A 26,940-nucleotide genomic window follows, 5' to 3' on the forward strand; every position below is an offset into this window, starting at 1 on the left:
GGAAGGTGGAAGTTGAAGGATCCAGTCTTCCTGCTTCAATCACACTTATTTATGCCCAATGAAACAGCTTCTATAAGGGAGAGGAGTGGAGCCTTGCATCAACATAGGCCATTGATTAGTGGCTAGAGCACTCTTGTGAGACATGGGAGACCCCTGTTCAAATCTTTTCTCTCCCTCTGGCAAAGGAGGGAATTAAATATAAGTGTCCCAGGTGTCACTCTAAACACTGGGCCAACAGTTATAAGGTGGACTTTTTCTGTTGCGTTGTTTTGAATAGGACCTAGATCAGTAGGCAGCCTGTGAGCACACCTGCCGATTGAGGCAGCTCATGCTATAAAGTGCTACCAGACTATTTGCTGTTTTTTAAGTTTAGTCTGTACAGGATAACTTGGCTACCCCCTGAAACTACTTCAGCTGTTTGTCTGCCTGTCTTTTCCCAGTATGCAAATTGTTCTGGGGCTTAGGTGGGAGATTGTTGCCTCAGGTGTGTCCTGACACCTATGTGCATGCCCAGATGTAGAAACTTACGTTCAGTCAGAATTTTTGGATTGCAGTGAGGACAAGTGTAGTGGTTAGTACCATCCCCATCAGAGGATAGGGAAATTTTTGTTCAGTTTGTCATTATGTTCTTTTTAAAGATTTTAAAAACAAGAATTGTTTATGCAATGTATTGTCTTAATGGTGTAAAATGATACACCTGTTTCCATTAATAATGGGAGGATTTCATACTTGAGGGCTAGGTGTCCTTCATGTATGCAAACTCTACGATCTGGAGGATAAGTTCTTCCTTGTATGATTTTGTTCATTTCTGTTTACTAAATGCATCTATTTTACACTTTAGAAGCATGTTTATTTAATGGATACACATGCAAAATAAATTAAAATGGAATACTATCTTTATGCAGTTACTTCCTTATTGTTTGCAGTCTAGAGAGACCGGAGGACTGTTGTCTATAAAGCTGATTTTATGGCACTTTTTTCAAGTTCAAAATTCACTCAGCTTCTCTTTATGAAACACATGGTAAAGAGTATTTCTTCTGAAAAAATGGCTCTTTTAGAGGTTAGAATGCCAAAATTAATAATCAAAGAAAGGGATAGTTTTCATCTATCTACAATGTCAGATGGAATGGAATAAGTAGCACACGGATGGCTCTCCAGTAGTAGTAGGAAATAGAATGCTCTAAAAGTGCTCTTCCACTAGGGATATGTACTGTCAGCTTGACTCCTCATCAAAAGGCATTTCTGCTATCTTGGCTTGTAAACTCAGAAATAATTGCATGTTGTTCTTTACACAGGAAATAGCAACAAGAAAGAAGTAATAGAATCCTTGAATACACTTTCCACTATCAATAGTTAGATCCACGTTCCTTATAAGTAGTTATATTTCCAATAATTACACACAAAAGAAATATGGGGATAATGCCTTAGCTAGTGTGAATTGCTTATGAATTGCTAAACTAGGCTTGTAATAGAGCTATTTAAAATTAAAATGGACAAGAGTATTAGTACTAATGTTCCCTCTAATCTTTTCCATCTATGTGCAGATTTTTTTTCCCATTCATGTGCGGAGGTATGTGTAAATATGCACCTCCAGTAAAACAAAAATCTGACTATGGACACTGATAATCTCTCCTGAGTGGCCACACAAGTGCACATCTTACAGGGAACACTGATTAGCACCTCTTGTTAATTCCTCCCATCTTTATGGCTGTGTTTACACTGGCACGTTCTTGCGCAAAAACTTGCCGCCTGTCTACACTGGCCGCTCGTTGTTGCGCAAGTAAACTGACATTGTACTGTAGAAAATCAGGGCTTCTTGCGTGAGAACTCTGATGCTCCCTCTCAGGAATAAACCCTCTTGCGCAAGAGCTGTTCCAGAAGTGGCCAGTGTAGACAGGCAACATGAATTTCTTGCGCAAGAAGCCCCTACAGTTAAAATGGCCATCAGAGCTTTCTTGCACAAGAGAGCGTCTACACTGGCAAGGATGCTCTTGCGCAAAAGCACATGCCAGTGTAGATGCTCTCTTCTGGAAGAGTTTTTGCACAAGAACTCTTCTGGAAGAGTTTTTGCACAAGAACTCTTCTGCAAAAGAGTTTTTGCACAAGATCATTCCAGTGTAGATGTAGCCTATCTGAAGAAGAAAAAGCGTATAGCAGATGGAAACTCACACACAAGCCAACCTCTGCTTACAAAACTCCTTAAGGTCCAAAAATGTGTGAAACTGCTAGTAAGCCTCTATATATTGCTTCATTTTTAAAGGATGATTACTAAGGCCTTGGCTTCATAGAGACTGTGAAATAACTTTTGCTTCTGCTGGTGGAAGTGGTACCCTACAGTGGCTGCCAGCATTTTTACTGTCCTTCATCTAGAACTGCCGCTAGTGCTTCCATAGCTGTACAGCAAGAGAAACAAGTCCTTTCCTCTTAAAAAATTCCTAAAAAGCTATTTCCTATGTAAATATAGGAACTGCGTATATATGCATTAACATGTCTTGTGACTGGTGTCTGGCCTTTCTAGAGGACAGGGTATTTGATCCATATTGAAAGGGTGAAGTGAGAACACTGATGTTTGCAATCATATCAGATGATCACATTGTGAAAGCTGGAATCTTTGGCTACACTGTACTGTACCAGCTGTTCAGACTTAACTGCTCCATTTATTCCTCCTTCCACTGTTTCCTTTGTCTTTTTTTTTCCACTGTGTGCCACCTACACCTAGCAAAAGCTTCCTTTCAATCAGTCTCCCCCTTCAAATCTGATGTCATCCCATTTCTGTAGCCTGACTGCCCACTGATGACCTCCATTGGGGTAAAAATGCAAAAATAACTTAGCAGCTTCATTTGCAATGTCATATAAAACAGTTCATGTTATTTTAATGTTTGTCCCTCCCTTTCTTTATCGTGCATCTTAATTTTGGGTGTTTTTTATTTAAATTGTGAGCTCTTGAGGCCTGCACTGAATTTTTATTTCTATAAAGTGCCACACAAATTTCTAGCATTACAGCTATACAAAAAATCAAGCTACTGGTATTGGATAGGTGGATTGGAACAGTGTCATATCTGTGGCCTGTGGTTGGGGAAGTTGCACTCACTTCAGAAAAAGAAAGTTACAGAAAGTGATGAGATCTGTGGCTTATAAATCAGGTGGGTGGGAGGTGGGGACAAGACTAAACTTGACTTGGGAAATTGATTGTAAATGTCCTACAGACATCTGCCTTTATTGTGCAATCCTATTTATGTTATAGGTAGTTTATTCTTGCTTTTTTTAAAAAAGCATTGCCTGCCTTTATTTCAGTTTTTTAAATAGCAGGGTTAAGAATTCATTTCAGTGCTTGTACACCACAAACATCTGCTTGTTTGTCTTGTGTGACTTGTATTAAATCAGTAGTGTTAGACAGGGGAGCAGAAGTTAAGATTCATAGACCACTGAGCCCATTTTTCTATGCAATAGGGTTTAAGGCTCTCCCAGCATAGTCAGTGACATTCACAACAGTTAAATTCTGTCAGCATGGTATTTAGAAGGGTTATAATTCTTGATAGACAGCTGAAAGACTTTATAATCTCTATTGGGTTATCTGAGAGAGTTTTCAATATTAAAGAACTTGATTTTTATATATATATTAGGTTTACTGCATAACGCTAGTATTAAATTCCTGCACTTGCCCGTAAGTTATGAATGGACAAAAGAATTTGGAACTCTAGAAAGTTACTAATTTTCAAAAGACTACTCATTTAAAAATAGTATATCTAATTAACAGCTATTTTGTTCTCAGCAAGTTCTGCTGTGGTTTGAAATTTAGCATGAGAAGCTTCAGCCAGGAAAAACTTATTTTGGGAAACCTACAAGATCGGAAATGGGGTTTGAATGGAAACTGAATGATAGTCATAATAGTGACTCATAATAAAAACATTTTTTTCCCAATGGAATGAAAAGCAATCCAAATTAATTCTCTGTAATAGTAGTTCTATGACAGGAACCATGTTTCTAGGATTAAGGAATGCAAATAGAGTACACATTTTATGTGAATAAACACATTCATACTGAGGTCTGGTCTACACTAGCAGTCTGTCAGATTTAGCTGCATAAGGTTGACTTTTTTTTTTAACAATGAGTCCATGTTACCACGCCCATTCCCCTTCAACTTTAAGGGCTACTGAAGTTGATTTTGGTACTCTTGCAAAAGTTGACATTGTTGGCTTCCGGGTGGCATCCCACAGTGCCCTGCTGTGACTGCTCTGTCCAGAACTTGCAACTCTACCGCTCTCCACTTCAACAAGAAAACCCCTGTAAAGTTTGAATTTCTTTCCTGTGTAGACAGTGTTGTGAATACACCTCAGAGCAGGCAGCACACCTGAGCAGCACAGGTGGCCTTGAGTTCCATGAGCCCCATAAGCTCCAGTTTCCAGGCGCAAAAGAGTACCAGCATGGAGTGTGAAGGAGATCTTGGACCTCATAGAGGCATTGGGAGAGGAATCCTTTCTCACAGAGCTCCAAAACAGCAAATGAAACACTGATATCTATGTGAAGATCTCAAAAGACCATGGTGGAGAAACGGATACACCAGGGAGGTCCAGTAGTGCCGTGTTGAAAATAAAGGAGATGGGGTAGTCCTACCACAAGACAAAGGAAGCAAACAGATGGTCTGGTATATCACCACAAACATGCTGGTTCTATGACCAGCAGCATGTGATCTTAAGGGCGTGGGACCTGGCCAGCTTCCCAAGACAGACTGTGAAATCCTCCCAAGACACTCAGGGCAACTGTGTGGTGGTTGGGGGGGGGCGGGAGGGGAAAGATGAGGAGTAGAGAGGCTAGCCCGGGAGTGGAAAGAGCCAAGAACTTTTTATAGCCATGGCAACAATCCCCTTCTCCCAGGACATGTCACAGTTAAGCACTGATCCCAGGGAGGGCACTTCTGGTGAGTTTACATTTTTGTTCTTACTATAAGTGGGTTAAGGCAATTGGGTGTGATGTATAGGCACAAAATACACCATACAGCATGGGGGCCCCAGAACAGCTTGTTCTGGAGATAGTGAGACTCCTCCCTGCATGTCACCATGAAGCTCTTAGAGGAACTCTTTGATCCTTCTCACAAGTTTTCTGGGGAGATCTGCCTTATTCAGTCCTCCATGGTAGGACACCTTCCCATGCCAAGCCAGCAGTAAGTGGCCTGGTATCATTGCAGCTCAAAGCATTGTAGCATTAAGGCCCAGGTTTTTGGCCACATTGAGTCAGCATAAGCTCCCTATCACTCTGTGTGATTCAGAAAAGATTGATACCTCACATGGCAACCTAGATGAAGGAGGAGGGTGAGCTATTAGCTGCTACCTCTGCTGCTAACACGGCCTCACCCTTGGGCACCCCCTTCTTCCCTCCCACCCATGGCACTTTCCCAGGAAGCAGAGTGTAGTGGACTCACAGGAGAGAAGACTGACCAGACCCCATACCCTCTCCTGCCTGCAATCTCCTGTGGGATGAGAAAGTAGCACTTTCCCGGAAAGCAGAGTATGCCAGACATATAGGGACACTGCGTGAGCTGCCACCCTGCCCTGTCGGCATGACGGGACCTTGTCCCCCCTCCTGCCCTCAGGATCATGTTCTGGCAGGTAAGGACCTGCCTGCCTCCAAACCATGTGAGTCCAGATGTTCTCTTGAGAACTCTGTGAACCTGGTGTATTGTAGCCACTTTAAAGCATAGCTTTGGCCTTGCACAGAACACATCTCCATTGTCTTCAGAAAGACCTATCTCCTGTAATGTGTGCTCACTGTAACAAATTAAAGGTCTAGAGAACATGACCTATGAAGGAAGGCTGAAAGAATTGGGTTTGTTTAGTTTAGAAAAGAGAAGAGTGTGTGTGTGGGGGGGGGGGGGACGGACGGACATGATAGCCGTTTTCAGGTATCTAAAAGGGTGTCATAAGGAGGAGGGAGAAAACTTGTTCATCTTGGCCTCTGAGGATAGAACAAGAAGCAATGGGCTTAAACTGCAGCAAGGGAGGTTTAGGTTGGACATTAGGAAAAAGTTCTGAACTGTCAGGGTAGTCAAACACTGGAATAAATTGCCTAGGGAGGTTGTGGAATCCTCATCTCTGGAGATATTTAAGAATAGGTTAGATACATGTCTATCAGGGATGGTCTAGACAGTACTGGATCCTGCCATGGGGGCAGGGGACTGGACTTGATGACCTCTCGAGGTCCCTTCCAGTCCTAGTATTCTATGATTCTATGACTCTCAAAGCTGGCATTCATAAAAATTTCTTTCAAAGCATCTCTGATTTTCACTGCCCCATACTGTCTGGTGTTTGGCTGCTCAAAATCTCTGGCTAGGAACTGTCTCAGCCCCCACTCTGCCAGATAACTTCCGCCTTGCTCTTTCAAATTTTATGGAGCACACAGCAGGCTGCCACCACAAAGGGAATGTTGCATTTGCTGCGGCCCAGCTGAATCAGGAGACTCCTAAACCTTCCCTTTAAACACCCAAAAGCACATTTAGCCACCATTTTGCACTTGTTTGGCCTATAGTTGAACTGCTCCTTACTGGGGTCCAGGCTGCCTGTGTATGGCTTCATGAGATGTGGGAATTATGGGATAGGCTAATTCTAATTTTCTGATCTGGGAAAAATGTTTTGGCATGCATCTTTCTGGGGAGGCAGGAGTTCCTAAAGAGAACACAGGTCATGCACCTTTTCAGCCATACCACGTTGATGTCAGTGAAGTGGCCCTTGTGATCTACTGATCCCACACCATCAGGAAGTGCCCCTTGTGGTTTATGTACCGTTGGCAAGATGGTTGTGGGCCAAGATGGGGATGTGCATTCCATCTATCGTCCCACCACAGTTAGGGAACTCCGTTGCGGCAAAGCCCTCCACTATGGTATCCATATTTCCCATAGTCACTCCCCTTGGTAGCAAAGTGGTATTGATTGCTTTGTTATTTGTATAACAGCCCCTGCTGTAGAGTTCCCCACTCCAAATTGATTCCCATCTGACTGGTAGCTGTCTAGTGTTGCAAGCTTGCACAGAGCAATTGCCATGCACTTCTCCACTGTCATAGCAGACCTCATTTGGGTGTGGGAAAGCCATTTGCAAAGTTTCAAGAAAGCGGCCTTGCTGACTGTGTTTCCGATTCGCTCAACACAAGGGATTGTTTGTACAACATGCCTGTGGGATCCTGAGAGAGAATTGATTCCTCCTTGCCCTCTTGGCATGCTATGCTTATGCTCTCAAAACAATGCACCATTAGGCACACCAAGGTAGACATCAACATCACAATGGTTTAATGCACTACGGAATCGACAAGAGGGACCATGTTCATACTGCTGTGGTGTCTGTGCAGGTAACCAGGCCAAAAAGAGCATGAAAAGACTGTTTCCCATTGATCTCAAGCAAGAGGAGAGGCATTATGAGCACATTATGGGATGCTGACAACATGAACCCAGAACCACCTACAGCCCTTTTTTGGTTCCAACATACACTGGGAGCATAACTCAGAATGCAAAGCGTAGCAAGCACTGTGGGATAGCAACCCACAGTGCATTGCTCTCAAAGTCGATAGCAATCTCCCTACTGAAGATGTGCTACTTTGAACTTCTTTGAATTCTTGTGCCCAATGGGGACACGGGCCTTGGATTTAACAAAATCAGGTGGTAACAAATTGACCTGAATACATTTGACCTTCTTGTAGTGTAGATGTGGCCTTAGTAAAGGATGTGGTAAAGAGCCACTAACTGTGTGTCAAATGCACATGTAACATTTTTGTATAAAACAAAAATTTTAAGTTTTTGTTTAAAAGAAATAATGAAAATTATTTTGTTTGCATTTGCAGGGATTGACTCTTAATTGGTTTTATCTGATTTCTGTATTCATAAATTTTGCTTCCTCATTGCCCCATTAGGAACTGAAAAAACTTTACTGCTGCCCACAACTGGATGTTTTTGTAAACCAGCTTTGCAAGAAACACGCATTTCCTGTCATTGAACAGTCCTGTTTCTGTTGCCAGTTAAAAGCCTTTGGCTACAGTTTTGGAAAGAATAAGAATTCAGTATATTATGTTACTGCTTTAACTTTGTATGCTATTTGAATAAATATTGAAACACGGCTATAGGATCTCGTATACTTTATTTATTTAAAAGCATAATGTCCAAAATAGCAATTTATTCTTCTTTGTATTTTTCAACAAGCTCCTTTTAATTTTAAAGCTTATCTACTGCTTAAAATGCTTAACTGTGAGAAAAGTTCTTTGTGGTTTTTTTGGGGGGGAGGGGGTTCTATGAGTTCCCTCAGAAATTCATGTTTGTCATTTCGGCCTAATTAATTTGTAATGTTCACAATGATCTTTTTGGAATGTGAGCCAAATTTTTGTTACAGGAAAAAAGAGAACAGTTAAATATTCCTTCTCAGTAGTTGCATTTTTGTCATTGCTGAATTATAGTGCATGAGCACCCAGAAGTGCAGTCAATTTGTACAGTCTAAGCTGAATCAAATGCATAATGTAAACAGGCAGCATAAATGGGAAACTAAACTTAGATGTTTTTAGTTCAAAGTGGTTTTATTGATCTAAAATGATGTTAGTAGTGTAGGGAAGATGCTTTGGAATTATTTCTTTTACCTAAAAATGACTAACTTGCTAACTACATTTCTTAGATTTCAGTTAGTCTGTAACTGGATAAACTTAAAAAACGACAAATAGTCTTGCAGCACCTTGGAGACTAACAAAAAAAGTAGATGGAATCATGAGCTTTCGTGGGCACAACCCACTAAAGAAGTTTTTACATTTCTGAGAGAAACAGAATCTAATATCGTTGTTTTGGTATTTGCTGTTCCTCTTTAACCTTTTATGAGAAGATTTACCCAGCGTTGTTTAGGTCTTTAACTTAATTTTGTTTTTCTTCATTTATTTTTTATCATTGGTCTGGGGTGGGGTTTAGTCTGTAGGCTTCCCTGTGGGGAAAGGACTATCCAGCCACAGCCCAGTCTCACTGTTGCAGCTTGGGGCCAGGAAAGAAGCACCTGTCCATGTCTGCTGCAGGTCTAGTGGACATAGCCAGGGGAGGACTGCATGTCCCCTGGCTGGTGCATGTCTGGGTTCCCAGCCAGACTGAGGAATGGAGCAATCTGTGCACTTTCCCCTTGCTCCCTCCTGAAGAGTAATGTTCACATATGAATTGGGGGGGAGCTGCAGCCTCGCCCCCTCACCTGCTCTCTTTAAAGGGTGGGAAGCTTGGGGGGGGGGTGGGAAACTCAGGGCTAGGACAGTTGCAAATCAGAGTGTGACACCCCAGCCAGTCCCTTTCACCTGCTCAGTGATTCTGTCTCTTCTGTATGGTTTTGTGTGTCCTTGCAGAACCAAATCTTTACCTTGTTTTATGTTATCATAAGAGAAAGCTGCATACCAAATTTGCAGATCCTAGTTCTTACTTCTTTAGGAGGAGACTCACTCAGACAAATGAACTATCTTAAATATAAAGTAGATATGTAAGAGATTGTGATTAAATATTTTGTATGTAGATGGAATTACTTGAAATGCAGCAAACTTAAAAAATATTCTAAATTATACGCATCACTTTATTTTTGTGTTTTCTTAGAACTGTTTATGTGGCAAATATTCACTCCGTCCATTACGACTATGCCGTGGATATGCTACATCAGGAGGATCGGCGGGGTATGTATTACTTTTCAGAGCTGGTATTTGTACTTTAACCTGTGAGATTCATCAAGTGTGAGTTTGGGTCATTTTCACTTGAAGTGGGATTTGCAGTTACATATTTGGTGCAAGTATATATTTATGGTTTGAAGCAACAGTTTCTTGCTTGATTGCATGAGTTTTTAAGCTGGATGGGAAACCACTATAGAGAAGGTGGGTTAGTTGGTAAAAACTTAAAAAAATAGTTAGTTGTGCAGCACCTTAGAGACTAACAAAAATGTAGATGGTATCATGAGCTTTCGTGGGCACATCCCATGTCTTCAGATGAATGGAGTTAAGGGGTCTAGTTTCCAAATAAATAGCATGAAAGACAGAGGGGGAGGGGGAGGAAGAGAAGGAAAAAAGGGTGGGAAATATTGTCAATTAGTGTCCATTTTAAATGAAGCTGATGGAGTGAGTACTGAGTTTTCTTGAGTACCCAATGTGGTGGGTTTTTTTTTAAAAAAATTGTCATTAGGAACTGGAATGTAGCAGGTAATCTAGTTAAGGTCTTTGTTTAAATCTCTATTGTAGGTGAATCAAATTAGGTAGGTTAGTTGGTGGCATTCTTGTCTCTGTGTTAGGCTGGAACAAATACCCCATTACGATATTGAGGGACAAGATGGTGCCAAAGAAGAAGTAATGTAGAGGAGATTTAAAACAGACTGAACTTTTGAGAAAATGTAGTCCCACTTGCAAATACCGAGCTTTCTTGAAAAGCTGGCCCTTAAGGGATGTTGGCACTGGATATCAGTGGAGTTAGACTCAGTGGAAAAATGCTGGTGCTAAAGCTTGCTTGTAACTCTTTTCTATCCCTTGTGCTCAATGTAAAGATGTGGCAGGCTTTGTGTGGCACAGAAAGCTGCAGAAATTAGAAAAGTTAAGTTGAAGTAATTCAACTAGTTGATATGTATTTTTAGTAGGGCTGTCAATTGACCTGCGTTAATGCCTGCGATTAACGCAAGACAGGATTAATGTGTTAATTTTTTGAATGTGTTAATAGCAGGTGTTAATGCTTCACTGCCCCTTTGAAGGCTGCTGCTCCAGCGCTTCAAAAGGGCAGCGCAAGCAGAGCCGGGGATCAGCTGGAGTCCCCAGCTCCTAATGCACTTCCCCTTGGAAACACCGCTGCGGCGCTTCCAAGGGGCAGCACTGCATGGAGCCCGGAGTCTGCTGGGGACTCCAGCTGGTCCCAGGCTCCATGCAGTGCTGCCCTATCGAAATGCTACCACGGCATTTCAAAGGGGAGGTGCGCACAATTAATCACAATTAAATTTTGTAATTGCTTGACAGCCCTAATTTTTAGGTTTGCCTAGATATGTTGGAATGGTGGTGATAAATACTGAATAATTCCTGATTTTTCTTTTTAAAAAGGATGGATTTCAGATCTATAAACAACAATTTGGTGTTCGTCTTCAAGATTTCTAGTTTGTTATCCTTGTGATTTAATGTACTTTCTCAGCCTTAATTCTTTTCTATAGTGTTTCTGCAGGCAAAATTGTTGGAGCAAGTGTCTTATTTGTTGGTGGAGGTGTTGGTGGAACTGTTCTGTATGCTAATTATGATCCAAGTTTCCGAGAGAATGTAGAGAAGACCATCCCATACTCTGATAAACTCTTTGAAATGGCACTTGGTCCTGCCCCTTATAATGTGTCCATGCTGCCAAAGAAACCGGTAAGTTTTCACTTAATTTTTTTTAAAATGGAAAATGTTGGTCTGCTTTTCAGAATCAAAATACTTCTGATTCAGTTTTGATTTCAGTATGCCAAAGAGGCCAAAACTCTAAATTCAGCATAACTATAATTAAGAAAAAAAAATCCTTTCATATTTGACACATTCTGTGTGCTCACTTACCAATTACTTTTTGACTTACTTCACCTGCTGTGTTCCTTGTCCTGCAGCTTTTTTTTTAATTTATGCAGTGCTTCCTTTTGGTTTTAATGTGGTTTCACAGCCTCAAATAGTTTGATTCATGAATTGTAAAATCTTGTGATTTGTACTTGAGTGGAGAGTCTCATATGAATAGGTATTATATCTGGTCATTAATGACTTGGAAGAGGGAGAAAACAGCATTATAGGCCTGCATGGCCACCCCTCACTATCAGTCAAGGATGGCCATGCCTCTTTGCTGTCACACTCTGGAACTATCAGGCAAGTTAGAGCAGTGACCAGTTCAGGCACCCAGGCTTTTAGACAGGGTGTGGCACTAAGCAGTTTAGAACTCTGGCCCTTACCTGCTCTACCCTGCTTAAGGGTTTAGAAGCTAGTCCTTCAGGCAGCGGTGAGTACCGCTGAACAGCCCAGGAGGCTTCGACAAAAGGGTGAGCACCCACGCATAACGTAGGGGGCTCCTAACCCAAGGAGAGGTGGTGGGAGTGCTGCCACAACAGGAAAGAGGTGGCAGCTGCCTAGCCTAGGGCCTGAACAGTGGCAGAGTGATTTGCTACTGGGTCATGAGGGAATCCAGACTTAACACGCTGACCATGTGTTGGTAGCAAGTTCCCCTAGACTGCTTCCTAGACTCCTCTTTCTCCTTCCCCCTCTCCCCTTGCTCCTCGGCCTCTTGTACCTTCCAAGGGTCATCCTCCATCTCCGCAGGGTACTCTGCAAGTGTCAGTCCTGGCAACTTGTCAGCATCCAGTAGGTCTGGCCATATGAGTAGCTCCTTGCCCTCCTCGGGACTTAAGTCTTCTGCAGGCTCCAGCATCTGTAGCAGGGAGAATGCATCTCTGTCCCTGTGGAGCTGATTCCCAACTGAGCTATCAGGCCCATCTTTCGTACTTCCTGTTCCTGTTCTGCCCCTCTGGCTTCTGTGGTGAGTGTGGCCTTCCAGGTTCTGCCCACCAGAGGGTTTCTGGCTGCCCATACATCTGCTACAGGCACACTAATGAAATTTTCAGCTCCTATTATGCTAGGGAAGGAATAGTACTGTATAGGGGTGTAATAAGGTTAGGAATTATGTGCAGGAAATATTTGTCTAAGATAAACTCTTTAGGGTAATGCATTTTGGGGAACAGATAAGCTTTGAAATATTTAAAAGGAAGAGTGATAGAAACCTCCATGCTGTCTTGCATTAAAGGTCATATTGAAAAAGCTCATTGACAACACATTACAGGAGGCAGGAGAGTTCCTTTCTCCAATCCTGAATTGTGAAGGTGCTGAGTGTCCTTTAGTTCCTATTGACTTCAAAGAAATTTACTTTTGAAATTTCACATTTACTTCATCAGAAAGAAAAGTGTTCCACTCCCATCACCATTACTTTTGTAATCTACCCAGAAAAGGGAGATGCTGATAATTAGTGAGAACTGAATGTCAAATGATGGTTTCGTGAGCAAGAGCTTCATGTTCAATTTGTTGATGCCCTGCCCTTACTAAGAGAGAATAACAGTTTCTGCCAGCAAAGACCCAGTGTCTCTTTTCTAGATTCTATTGTGCAGCAAAGACAGTAATCAAGTTTGTCAGTAGTAACCAAAAGTTTCCTAAATACATCCAGAACATCAGTGAATGATGCTGACCAAAGATCAGAGAGTGCGTCCTGCCTGTCACCCCCGCTTCTGTCAGAGACATATTCCGTTGGAGATCGTTTGCTCTGAATTAGTGTTATAAAAGTAAATTGAAAATTCTTCCCAGAAAGGACCCTTGACTCTTTCAAAGGGAATGTAGTTTGGATTAAAAAAATTAAAATATTTGTCTTGGTAAAGTGACAGCTAGGGGGAGGACAGTCTACAAAATATACATCCTCATCCACATTGGCAGATGCAGATAATCACGGATATCTGCGGATTTGCAGGGATTTCTATAAAGACTTTTAGTGCCACTAGTGGGGAAATAACTTGTTTAATTTGGTATGAGGATGTATTGGTAGGAGGTAATTAAAGCAACCTTGTCAGTGAAGTCTTATATAGTTGTCTCCATTTGGAAGAAGTGGAAACTCAATCTCCAAAGCTGCATGTGAGCCGTTTGGGGGGTGTGTGTGTGTGTGTGTGTGTGTGTGTGTGTGTGTGAATAGTGTATCTAAAGTCTGTAAACAATCTATATTAATACAGTTGTTTTGTACAGCTCTGTCTGTGGGGTACTTTGAGTGTTCTGGAGTGGTATTTGATAAAGACAGTCCGTTCAAATTCTTACATAGATAAAACATTATTTATATTGAAATTACACAAAATAATGAATTCATTTTGAGAGACCGAAAATGGTGAAAGTTGTTTTTTCAAATTAAAAATTGGGTGTGAAATTCTAAATTCACCGTGAAAACAAAAAGTGTTGTATAGTCAAATCTGTGATCTTAAAAATTGCCAATGCAAATGCCATTTTACGTTCTGATGTCATTTTAGGGGTTATTTAGATAATCTGATCAGCTATTGCCTGGTGAGTGGAATTATTTTGTTTGTTGTCCTAGCAATGTGCATGGTGCTGTACAGTATATACAAATAAAGAGGTCCTACTCTGAAGTCTTTATAATCTAATAGAAATTAGTGCCTTTGAATATTCATTGCATGACTGAAGGTGTGTGGTCATTTAAAAATATATATGTATATTTGCTTTTCAAGATACAACCCGGTCCACTAAAAATCTCCTCCGGAGAAGAGGTAATGAAAGAATCTAAACAGCCCGGTACCAAATTCCAGAAGAGTAAGAAAGAAGCTCCTTCAACTTTAGTGGAAGAAAAAGAAGGTAACTTTCCAGAATGGTGTAAAAATGATGGCCGGGGGGGGAGAACAAAGCTGGTGTTATGTAATCATTGGTAATGTAATCATTGGTAGTTCATTTACTCTAGGAGATAAGAATGCTCTTTTCTGTTCCAGTGGTGGGTAAGGATGTTACAAATTGGTTAATTGAATAGTCGAGTAACCTCATGAATTCTTAGTTGACTATTCTGTAGTCCCTGGGGGTGGGACCAGCAGCAGCGCAGGGTGCCAGGCAGGAGCTAGTCCATGAGGGGAGCCAGTTTAAAAACCAGCTCCCCTTGTGGACCGGCTGCTTGTCGCCCTGTGCTGCTGCCTCTGATAAGAGGCAGCAGCATGGGGTGGCAACAACCCCTGTGTGGCGTGGGATGGCGGTGGGGTCTGAGCTCCCAGACCCAGCGCGAACCAGAACTGAGCCGGGCTGCCTCCCCACCCAGCTCCTAATACACTATAAATGCAGAGCCACAGCAGGGGGTAGGTTCCAGAACCAGCGTGACCAGAACCAAGCTGGGCTGCTGTCCAGCCTGCTAAAAGATTTGCTGGTTGGAGGGGAGGAGAGAAATGCATGTAGTCTTTAGCATTAACCTATAAGCTTTTTCTTATTGGTTAATCGGTTAATTGACTACACTATTACATCCCTAGTGGTGGGTGCTCTGTCCTTGCATTCTGGTTACTTTTCAGCAGACTAATGTAAGCTTCAGTGAATAGATCTTTTTATGCAGCTGAAGACCCATTGACTTGACTGTGACACTTATACACAGGATTAAATAAGAATGTCATGGATGCTTGTTTTCTAGGTCTTCTCAGTTTCTGGAACTGTAAGAGGCTTAATGTGGGCAAACTGCCAAGTCACAGACATCTCCAACTTCTATAAACTGTGACTTGGCAGTTTGCCCACATTAAGCCTCTTACAGTTCCAGAAACTGAGAAGACCTAGAAAACAAGCATCCATGACATTCTTATTTAACTGAAGGGGGCAATGGACATCTGTGCCCCCTTCAGTTAAAATCAGAAGTGGGAAGCTGGCTGGTTGTCAGCCACTTATGATCTTCCTTTGTGGGAGAAGGTGGCTTATTCACTTGTCACATGTGGAATGTCCATTCTTGCCAACATAAACAGCATAGATACCTGATGTTCTATTTTATATATAGCAATTATACAAATCATACTGGATATGTTATTTTTGTTTGTTGTTTACAGCAGGCTCAGCAGTAGCTCAGATCATTTCTGCAACAGGTGAAGCATTGTCAGTTCCAGCTCCAGGCATGCAGGATAATAAGGGTGAAAAAGATCACAGACCAGGACACCAGGATGGGGAACATAAACCTTCTGCATTAGGTACTTAAATGACTCAGTCCTACATGCCTGCTTCATGCAGACCTCTCAGCAACTTGAATGAATGTTTTGCATGCTAAAGGTTTTCAGGGTTGGGCTTTGAGTCCTTAGATACTGTAAAAAGATCATGTGAAAAGATTTCTGCTTGATTAATATTGTGGAAATTGAGAATTCAGCCTCTGATCTGATGATTACTTGGCCAGAGTTCAGGAAAGCTATGCATCCAGGGCCTTAGTGCATAAGCATCAATCACTAAACTTTAAGACACACAGTAGCAAATCAATTAGAAGAATTACAGCTTCTTTGGAGTAATAACATTTCTTTTTTTCAAAGTAAAATTTTAATTGGTAATGTATTTAATAGGTCTCGGAGTGAATATGCCAATGGTAAACACTTCAGAGTTAGTGTGAACATTAAGAGGCAACTTGGTCTTGTGGTTACAGCATAGGGTGAGGAGTCAGGAGATCTGAATTCTCATCTCTTCTCCTCTACCTAAGCTATGTCTATACTGCACTCTAAATGTGAAAGAAGATGCACAATTTGCGCTATGCAAATTGTGCACTTATTTCGAGTTTATTTCAAAATAGGCTATTTCGAAATTTGGTGCTGTCTACACAGCACCAGTTTTTAAATAGTGCTATTTCGAGACATCCCTTAACCCTCATGAAATGAGGGTTACCGGGATGCCGAAATAGTGCGCCCCTTATTTCGAAATAACGGGTGGCTTTTGAAGACGCAGGGTAGCTTTGATGTGTAGACATACTTCAACAGTCCATGTTTCCCAAGTATACCTTAGCATTGCTTTTACTCTGTTTTTTGTTCAGTAAAAATGTAGGGATAATCTGATTGTGTCCGAGTTATCTTTGATTGCAAGGAGAGCTCAGGCTAACCTTTGCAACTTTGGATGATGGTAGTGATGCTACCACTACAAATTAGACTGAAAAGGATGTGGTCCCTTCATGGTGAGTCACCTTGGTACTAATTTTGGTTTTTCACTAAGCCTTGTTTTACCCTCCGCATCTCTGTGCTTAGGTGAGGATGCTGCTGTCATAAAAGAACGGCCACCAGAGGAGGTTGCAGCACGTCTTGCACAGCAAGACAAAGAGGAACAAGAGAAGATTTCATGTATGTAAATCAAAATATAATTTGGTTGTATCTTAGCAGTGTGAATTTCTGTAAATATACAGTATAGCCATACATATATATGGTAGTGTATATACAGGCTCTGTTCTCCCAGATCTATCCTTTGCCTAGTGGGGAACATTGATACAAGACTTAAGTTGTGTCAGTCTCTTCTCTTGTTTGTAGGCATGTTATACGTGTCTTTTGATAGTTGGGTGAGATTTGAAGTTGCTGTGCATTAGAAAGTGTTTAAGAATTCCTTGTTCTGTCTAATAACTAGGAGTTGCTTGCAAAGCTGCTTAATAACACTATCTTCAGCTGCCTGTGTCTTCAGGGCTGTAGCTACTTCTAGCTGGCCTTGATCGTCAGGTCTGGCTCTGCCGCTAAGGCCCGGAAAGCAGGAATAAGATCATTGTAATGGATTTGCAGACTTTCCTGCTTATAAGAATCCTGTCATGCACTCTCCCCTCCCACTTGCTGCCTCTGGGGAGAGGAGAGCGGGAGCCAGTGCCCATGAGGCTGTATCAGAGGCAGCAAAGGGAGAGAGGGAGCCGGTGCCCATGAGGAGCTGGCTTTAAGCAGGATCCCTATGAGCACTGGATCTGCCTCCCCACCACGCTGTTGCCTCTGAAAGAGAGAGAGGCAGCAGCGTGGAGGGTGAGGAGGGCAGGCTGGAGTTGATATGTGTAGGGAGCCAGCTTTCAAGCCAACTCCCCACGTGTATCCTGCAGACCTGACTACTCCCCCCTTGTTGCCTCCAGCAGAGGCAGTGAGAGGGGAATGTGGGATCTGGCTTAGAAGTCGGTTCCCCACAGCACCAGCTCCGAAGTGCCACTTGCTTCTCCCCCCATACTCTCAAAGAGGCAGTAGTGCAGTGGTCGGGACGAAGTGGAGGCTGTTGCGAAGCAGCCTTTGTCTATGGGAAGTCTGAACTCCCTGTGGAGAGAGGCTGCTTAGCGTCCCATGGAGCAGCCTTAGTCCACAGCAAGCCTGGGCCTGCCGCAGACAGAGGCTGCTTTGCGGCGGCAGCCCCTGTCCATGAGGGGAAGGGGATTTAGCTTCCCCTGGACAGAGACTGTTCTTCATCCCACAGAGCAGCCTCTGTCCATGGGGAGCTCAGATTCCCCACCAGACGGGCTGCTGCCACCCTGCAATGCTGCCTCTGTATCGGAGACAGCAGGCAGCTGGTCCGTGAGAGGAGCTGGTTTTTAAACTGGCTCTCCTTGTGGACCAGCTCCCACCTGCCACCCTGCGCTACTGTCTCTGATAGAGAGGTAGCAGCACGAGGTGGCAGGGGGCTCCCCAGGAGTGGAACCAGAATGTACTGGCTGCCAGCCCCATCCTCCGGGACTATCGAATACTTGTAACTGCTAAAATTTAATTTGGTTATACAATTACTCAGTTACGCGATAACTAACATCCCTATCTCACAATGCAGTGTGGTGGGAAGGCAGAGCTGTGCTTTTTGGGATTCCCTCCGAGTTCTCCCACAGCATTCTCAGCTGTTAGGAGCAGTATCATGAGTAGCTCTGTGAGCTCTCCATGCTGAGGAATGTCAAAGCATCACAGCAGTCTCTCCAGTTCTCCCTCTACAGCAGCCGTCTGCCTGCCACTGTGTTCCTTGTGCAGGTCAGAACAGGAGCCATTCCAATGATTTATTCTTTCTTTGTTTCCCAGTCTGAGAGCACTCTCAGTTGTCAGATACTTTCTGGAGCTTTGAAAAGGGAGGAGTGCATGCCTGTAGTGCAGCAGAGATCACAAAACACTGAGTACAGCCATCAGGGCAGGCATCCTGGGATACTGGCGGTAGCCAGTTCTGTTGACAAAACCAACTACAGAGTCTACAGTGGGTGTTTGAGAACAATACAGGGAGGGGAAAATACAAAAGTCTCTTGTAGCGGAAGTGTTTTGTTGCCAAAATTGGGTGTGTTTCCCAACAAAAGTTGAATTGCAGTGTGAATACTTTCACTGTTTTGTCGACAAAAGGTAGTTTTTGGTGACAAAACTTGGTAGTGTAGCCACAGCCTTACAAAGAGTCTTTATGGAGAGAAGGGAACAGTGAGAACCTCTGTACTTGCCCTTGATGCAGCACAGTCCACAAACTGATAATTCTATAAAATTCTCACTAATCCTTTTGAGTGCTGGAAAGTGATGTCATGGGGCCCATTGAGAAACTGCAGTGGGGAACATAGAATGGTTTTTATTGTGATATGGGTGAAAGGGGAGACTATCTGTGTTTTCTTTCTCCAGCTCTTGCAGCTACTTTGGAAGGAGCCCTGAGCAGTACTGCTCGAGTAACCCTTCACGCAATTACTGCTCAGGAAGCTGCAGTGCAAGCGGTTAATGCACATGCTCAGATACTGAAGGAGGCTATGGATAATTCGGAGGTAAATGCTGATGCTGCTTGTACTTTGTCTATTGAAGTATCTAGAAGTGTTTACCATACAACTGAAGATAAGATCAGATCATTCATTTTTCTCCTGGGCTAGTCTCTAGCTTCTCCCGCGCTAGTCTCTAGCTTCTCCCAGCTGATTTTTACTCTCCCAGTTCATTGTAGTCTGTCTGAAATTATTAAAGATTTTTACATGCAACATTTATTTTGCTAATCTTTTTTGTTTTTTGGGGGTGTTTGAACATGTAATGGCACTTTTGTTCCTCAGTTTCCCTGTCTGTGAAATAGGGATAGTGTTCAACAAAGTGTTACTATTGCTAAAATTAGTTGCAGTGGATTTCTTTCTTGGTACAGAAGTTAATTTGTTAGTGTCTAGTTAGGAATGATAGATATTGATTAATAACAGTGTAACTAATCAAATCTTAGCAGTTCCATGATTATTTGATAGCCCTCCAGGGCTATCACTCCCGGGGAGCCCCCTGCGCTGCTGCCTCTGTATCAGAGGCAGCAGCACATGGAGGCAGCAGCCCCGTCTGGGGGGGGCCTGAGCTCCCTGCAGACAGGCTGCACTGGCATCGCTTGGAGCAGTCTCCGTCTGTCGTGACCAGGGCCCGCTGCAGACAGAGGCTGCTCTGTGGTAGTCTCTCTGGCTCTGCCCCGCCCCCCTACGCTGTTGCCTTGGATAGAAGTAGCAGTGTGGAGGGGGGCAGGCAGCTCTCCCCAAGCACCAGCTCTTGCCTTCCCCCTCTTCCTCACTGCATCTGTGGGAGATGGCAAGGGGCCACAGGTGGCTCTGTGGAGCCAGCATGTGCAGAGAGCTGACTTTCAAGCTGGTTCCCCATGCATGTCAGCTCCTACCTGCCTCCCCCTCGTGCTTATGCCCCAGATAGGAAAGCAGCAACAGGAGGGGGCAAGCGGCGCTGCAGGAGCTGATGTGTGGGCAGCTGGCTTGAAAGCTGGCTTCCTGTGTGTACCATCTCCCGTCTGACCCCCTCAACCTCCGTGCTGCTTCATGGGATCCAGAATCTTGAAAGACATCTTGCAATATGGTAGGCCCCTTATTTGTAGATCTGTGCTGGAATGGCACTTGGTCTGGCTGTTTTCCCGTGTGACACCTACTTGACTGTTGTTATGCTCTCATATCATGTTGGGGCTGGTACAAAGTCTCCTTTTAAAGGGTGTTGTCTCATTGCGGTGTTGCTTTCTCAGAGATGTTGGAAGGGCAGTTAAGCACCTAAGTGAAATGTTTGTTCGTTGAGCAAGTGTTTCTTTTTTATCAGTTGAAGGGATTGCTGTCCAGCGTGTATTCAGGGATTCTCATGTTGCATCTGAGGCCATGCCCAACACAAAGGCCAACAAAACAGCTCTGGGGCATCTTTGTGGTTTGTCGTCCGTGGCAACTCCAAGCCTTTATTTTTCCAACCACTATTTTTTTTTATTTGCCAGTCTGGTATTAGGGATGTGAAAGATTAACTGGTAAGCATCAGCCTTAGCAGATGATGCTTACTGGTTCTGGTTAATCAGTGAGGGCTAGAGCAGCTCGGGAAGAGGGCTGCATTAGCGCCGTGCGTGGCCTGCTGTGGACAGGGGCTGCTCCAGTCCTCTAGAGCAGCCCCTGTCCACAGTGGGCCTGGGTGCATTGCAGGCAAGGGATAGCTCCTGTCATCGGGGTGGGTGGGAGGTGGTGCTCCAGCCCGCCTGCCCCATCTTTAATTGGTAAACCAGCTAAACATGATGTTTAACTGGTGAAACAATTAAATGGGATTTTCCATCCCTGTCTGGTATGAGCCATCTTTCTAGCTGTTGAATCCTTATCCTTAATGTAGATTTGCTAGGTAGTGTTCAATGAGTTGAAATGCTGATGTGTTTTGGGGTCATTCTCATCAAACCAGTCCTGGTTCCTCTTAAAGCCAATAACTTCAGCAGTCATATACTGTATCTCAAAAATGTTTCCAGGCTGTGTGTATGTCCATTGAGATGGTCTGAGGCTAAGAAACTTATATTAGTTATGCCAACATACAGTCCCATTGTGTTTTAATTTAACATTTGTAGAATTTATCTGTGGCAAGATGCTGTTGCTTTCAACAGTGTTGTAGGCCAGATGGTGTTCAAGTAGTTAATTATGCAGGGGCATATCCATAGCTAATAAGGACTAGGGATGAAAGCGACTATGTGATAAGCAAAAGCTTATTGGATAGTCGACACACTTGTTGCTTTCCTCCCTTGCTGCCTCTATCAGAAGAGGCAGCAAGGTGGGGGAAGAGACGAGGATGCTGGAGGGAGCCAACTTAAAAGCCAGTTCCATGGGAGGGAGCAGGGGCGCTGTTCCACCTTTGAAATGTACAAGAGTCCCCCCAGGAGCTCTTGTGCATTTCAAAGATTGAAATGGCAAGTGGCACTTCCGCCTTTGAAATATAGCAACAGCCGGGTGGGCTCTTGCTACATTTCAAAGCGGAAGCACCCTTATTGACTAATCAAATAGTCAATGGAAATTACATCGACTGTTGATTAATCTAATTTTAACATCCCTAATAAGTACTGGGCTTGAGAGGTCTCCCATGTGGAAAATCTGAAATGGTGATATCACTTTTCACATCGTGGAATTTGGCACTCAGTGCTATTGGATTGATAGGAACCGTGTGAAAAATACATTAATGTTTAATCTCTTAAAATGCAAGGAGCATGATTAAGTAGGTTAAATTGGATGTAGATTAAAACACAAGAACTAATATTTCTGTTTACTTATATCACGCTTTTAACAATCAGCAAACATTTATCTGTTCTGTTGTACAAGGCTCAATGTGAAATTGACTACTTTGAATTCATTGTTTAGTCAGAACAAAGTGCATAAAGTAAATGGCGCAAATGCTGATAAAAATCAGATTTTAAAAACTTTTACTTTTTGGTATTTAGTAAAAAAGGTAATTATTTTTAAATGACTGTCTTTGCCTTTTAAAAAAAAATGCAAATTAGTTAGGATCCTTTAAGTTTTTGCAGCTATTTTGAATTTCCATTCTTGTTAATAATTTTGTTAGTGGTTAGAACTTGCCTAATTAGAAAACTTGTGCTTCCTAGACTTCAGTAGAGAGAAAATCTGCTCAGTGGCGGACCTTGGAGGAAGCACTGAAAGATCGAAGGAAGGCTGTGGATGAAGCTGCTGATGCCCTTTTGAAAGCCAAGTAAGTTTTTCTTAGCATTACATAGGGTTAATTTAATATCTCCAATGTCCAATTTGGCAGAAATTCATAATAGGTTTCTAGAAACAACAAACAGTATTAGTGTAAATTAGATCAATTTGTTCATAACATGTTCATAGCTATATTACATCTATACCTATGCAAACACCAAAACAGTTTAACCCAAGCATACTCTTGATGTAAGAATGTATAGTATGTGCTTCTCAGGTGTCTCTGGTTTTAGTGTTTTGTAGAACATAGATATAATAGAAAATCTGAAATAATAAAATTTTAGATATTTTCTATTTTTTCTTTTCCCTTTTTTTTTTTAATATAAAACAATGAATTAATCAGATCACTCTTGGAGCTTAGATACCATGCAAGTGAGACCAAACACCTCAAGTCTCATTTAAGCTATGAATTAGAAGAAACAGTGGATATAATGTAAAATGTTCTGTTTTCTGTAATATCTTTTGCAGATAAAAATCTTGGACAAATTTAAATAGTATTAGCAAACCTATTGCAGGTATTCCACAGCTATCTTCTGTATATACAGGGATCAGTATTACCATTAGGTATCTTAAGTTGTAATGGCCAAAATTTTAAAACTTGATTCTATAAAGTTAGGCTCCTTAGGGTTGTACACTAATAACGTTAGAAATGTCAAACTTAAAAATAAGCCAAATATCCTTACTTTTTGGATTCTTTCACACACAATCCTAAAGTAGTGTGGTATTCAACCTTTCTATGCCAAGATCACTTTTTGAATTTAAGGGCAATCCAGTAGGACAGACATTTAAAATTTAAATAACCTGAAAATACTGGTTTGGGGAAGATGCAAAAAATAAAACTTGGGAAGAACTCTGGAAAGCCTAACAACAAAACCCCAAAACACCCCCCCCCCCCCCGCTGCCCCTCCCCGAAAGATGGTAAGTGATAAAAATGCCACTCAGTGTGTATGAACATTTCAACTAAAAATCCTTTTAAATTAAAAAATAATTGGAGGGTTGAATGCTGCCCTTACAGTTAGTCAAACTGGTTTCACTAGAGCCAATATTTTTGAAGGATATTTAAGATCATTTATCTGTAAAAATTTGGCTACTGTTAGGTTACTTTTTACTCTGTTGCAAGGGCAGGGAACCTTTTTTGGGTTGGGAGCTGCTAACCTGAGGAAAATCAGTCAGGGGCCGCACGCAAGTGAGAAGCTCCTGACTTAGAAGGAGAAAGACACTCCCCACATTCTCCTTGCACAACAGAGCCTAAGAGGGCCCCAGCTAGTAGATTTTGGGTGCTCTAGCCCGGTGGGTGGGTGGCAGTGGGACTGGAGTGCCAGTGTGGGTTCCCCAATGCTGAGCTTCTGGGGCAAGATGCATGTGGCCCCCGGGCCTGAAGCTTCCCACCCCTGCTCTGTTGTATTCATTTCAGTGGGCTTTGAATCAGGAACATTGTGCTGTTGCCTTGAATTTCCAATTATGCAAGGGGAGAACTTAATTTTTTTTTAAAAGTCATTTCTATTAATGTGTTACTTTGTAAATATCTCTCCATTTCCTTTTAGTCATGCCTTCCAAAAAATGTGGGCCAAAGCTACTTTTTCAATACAGCCAATTAATTTCTACACATGTAAACATTTCTTTAGTATTAAGCTTTGCATTGGCTGGAAGTGGCTCAATTTTCAAATATCAGGTGAATTTGGTTTGGCAGAGTACATCCAACCCAGTTCACTGCATGTAACAATGTATAGCTGCATATGCAATTTAAGAATATGAAACTGAGCTTACAAAACAAATGTGTGTCTTTACAACTCACCCTCTCAGGCAAAATCTTTGAGGGAAAAATTCACACTAAATATAATCATAATTTCAATGATTAAGAACATTGAACCCTCTAGCAGCTCTATTTACAGTTTAAAGCTCTTCTTTAATTAAAAGCGGCAAGGAGTCCTGTGGCACTTTATAGACTAACCGAAGTGTTGGAGCATAAGCTTTCGTGGGCAAAGACCCACTTCGTCAGATGCATGCATCTGACAAAGTGGGTCTCTGCCCACAAAAGCTTATGCTCCAACACTTCGGTTAGTCTATAAAGTGCCACAGGACTCCTTGCCGCTTTTGCAGATTCAGACTAACACGGCTACCCCTCTGATACTACTTTAATTAGTTTGTTAGGTCATCTGATCAGTCTCCTTGCCAGTGCAGATAGTAAGTAAAGTTCTGTATATGCTAATTGGTAGTTTCTGTCATTTTTTTTCCAGAGAAAAATTAGAGAAAACAAAGGGTGTGATTGATGATGCCAGGAAGTCTCAGCTCACTGGAGCCAAATCTCACATACTTGCTGCAGAAGAGAATCTGCATCATATGATAGTTGACCTAGATAATGAAGTAAAAAAGGTAACATTGTCTAAGGCTGTTCTAATAAATTATCATTTGCATAGTGGGTAATTGCCAGCATGTACAGAAACTCCTTAAAAATAGCGAGTAGAAATTCAGAACCATTCAGGTGTAACTTGAGTTTTTCAGCTGACATGTCTTAAGGATCATCTTTCACAAGATCCTGATGAGGGAAAAGGTGGCTCTGTTATTTGATCTGTTTTAGTGAGTGCATGCTTTCTTTAGTTTGGTGGCAGTTGGATAAGGTGACTTGGGATCATGATTAACTTTTTTAGTTAATAGCGTGAATTAACTGCGATTGATAGCTCCAATGTATATGAGTTCTTGCTTACCTTGAAAGATAAATCTAACCTAACTTTTATTCCTATCATATAGGTTCAGGCAGCACAATCTGAGGCTAAGATAGTAGCTCAGTACCATGAACTTGTGGCTAAAGCTAGGGATGAATTTCAACGGGAACTGGACAGTATCACTCCAGAAATACAAACTGGTTGGAAGGGGCTCAGTAAGTTTTTAACTGTTATATTACCCTTAATGTTTAATGATGCACAAAGCACTTTGTTTTCCAAGAGCACTTTAGCTGTGTCCACTGACGCACAATTGTTTCTATTTTCTGTTCCTATGCACAGTTAAAACTAGCTACAATGTACTTGAAATAACTTTACAATTCCAAGTAATCTTAACCAGCTGGTACAGAATACCCTCATTTTGGTTTAAGTGTTGCTTGATGAAATCACATGCACTGAAACTTGACATTGGGAAGATACTTGTTCTGTCCCTTGTGTTGAAGTATTTTCCTGGTGTTCCAAGAGTAGTGATGTAGAGCAGTATTTCTTAAACTTTTTGAGACCACAGAACACCAAACAATAGTATTTTTTTCATGCGGAACACCTATGAAAATTTTCTCCCCCAAAAAATTGTCAGACAAAAACAAAGAAGAGATTGTGGCACACCTGCGAGTTGTTCATAGAATCATAGAGCTGGAAGAGACCTCAGAAGGTCAAGTCCAACCCCTTGCCCAAGGCAGGTCTAGTGTTCCACAGAACGTAGTTTAAGAAACACTGATGTAGAGTAAACCCATATGATGGAAAGAGAAGACCAGGTGCAACTGAAAGAGGTCCTTTCAATAAAGCACAAACAACTGTTATTTCTGGAACAATTAGAGTCATCTTAGTTTAGCTTTTCTATTTGTTTCCATTAAAAAATCAAGTCTGTAATATTTCTGTTTTGATATCCTTAATGGAATATAAACTGTATAAAGCAGTAAATTGTTTAAACAGGTCTGTATCTTTGTATCTGCCTGTATCTTTGAGTTTTTATAGCATATGGGTGAAGTAACCAGGGTATAGTTAGCTAGATTAAATTAACTTGAACTGAAATTGAGCAAATCCATTTAATGTCACAGGGAAGCTCTCTTGAGCAGTCATATTTCTACTTTGTTGATTAATATAGTTGTAATGTTGTCTAATGCTCACTAATAGAGATAAAGCGTAAGGATAAATACCATGGTATCTGCCTTGTTGGACATTTTGAGCAAAGCACTTTTCAAAACTTAGAACTTAAGCATGTGCTTAACTGCTTTGTGAAATCCGGGCTTTCCTTCTGGCATCTACCTGGCACTGAGTCAATAACTTTCTGACGCTGCTTAGCTCCTTTTGACATAGTTGGGACTATCACTTAATGGCTTTCAGGGATATTTTAATTATTATTCTTATGAATATGCAAAGGCATTTTTATAATTTAAGAAGATGTTTAAAAAGTCTGCTTGTGTTGTAGTAGCAGATACTGATATGATTCTGAGAGAATTCTGCTGGTTTTGTGTGTGCTCATCCCTCCATTAGTGAGAGAATGTCCATCTCACTGTAGAGGTCCATGGCTTTTTGTGGATTCAGTGGAAAACAAGAACATATAGATGGTAGCTTTCGTGGGCAAAACCCACTTCAGATGACTGGAGTATTAAAAGTCCAGATCCAAGAAACTTTTAATACTCCAGTCATCAGAAGAGGTGGGTTTTGGCCACGAAAGCTCATGATACCATCTACGTGTTTTGTTAGTCTTTAAGGTGCTACTAGACTATTTTGTTGTTTTAAGTTTTTCCAGTTACAGGCTAACTCAGCTACCCCTCTGAAGCTGACTGAATTTGGTTCTACGGATAGTGGAGTATT

General features: G+C 42.0%; 1 protein-coding gene across 3 annotated transcripts in view; it reads left to right on the top strand.

Annotated features, from left to right (window-relative positions):
- The window catches only part of IMMT (inner membrane mitochondrial protein), a 37,765-nt gene that overhangs the window by 2,797 nt on the left and 8,028 nt on the right, over positions 1 to 26,940 (top strand). For 2 of the 3 annotated variants that reach the window (XM_089777758.1, XM_089777760.1), the window contains exons 2-10: positions 9,584 to 9,656; positions 11,162 to 11,355; positions 14,232 to 14,355; positions 15,567 to 15,704; positions 16,734 to 16,826; positions 19,074 to 19,210; positions 22,291 to 22,394; positions 24,640 to 24,775; positions 25,151 to 25,280. In XM_089777758.1, the coding sequence (XP_089633884.1) occupies positions 9,584 to 9,656; positions 11,162 to 11,355; positions 14,232 to 14,355; positions 15,567 to 15,704; positions 16,734 to 16,826; positions 19,074 to 19,210; positions 22,291 to 22,394; positions 24,640 to 24,775; positions 25,151 to 25,280 (1,129 nt within the window). The remainder of the gene's footprint in view (positions 1 to 9,583; positions 9,657 to 11,161; positions 11,356 to 14,231; positions 14,356 to 15,566; positions 15,705 to 16,733; positions 16,827 to 19,073; positions 19,211 to 22,290; positions 22,395 to 24,639; positions 24,776 to 25,150; positions 25,281 to 26,940) is intronic. The other variant, XM_089777759.1, reaches the window with a different exon arrangement.

Source organism: Pelodiscus sinensis, chromosome 4, assembly GCF_052426305.1.
Source record: "Pelodiscus sinensis isolate ZL-2025 chromosome 4, ASM5242630v1, whole genome shotgun sequence".
NCBI lineage: Eukaryota > Metazoa > Chordata > Testudines > Trionychidae > Pelodiscus > Pelodiscus sinensis.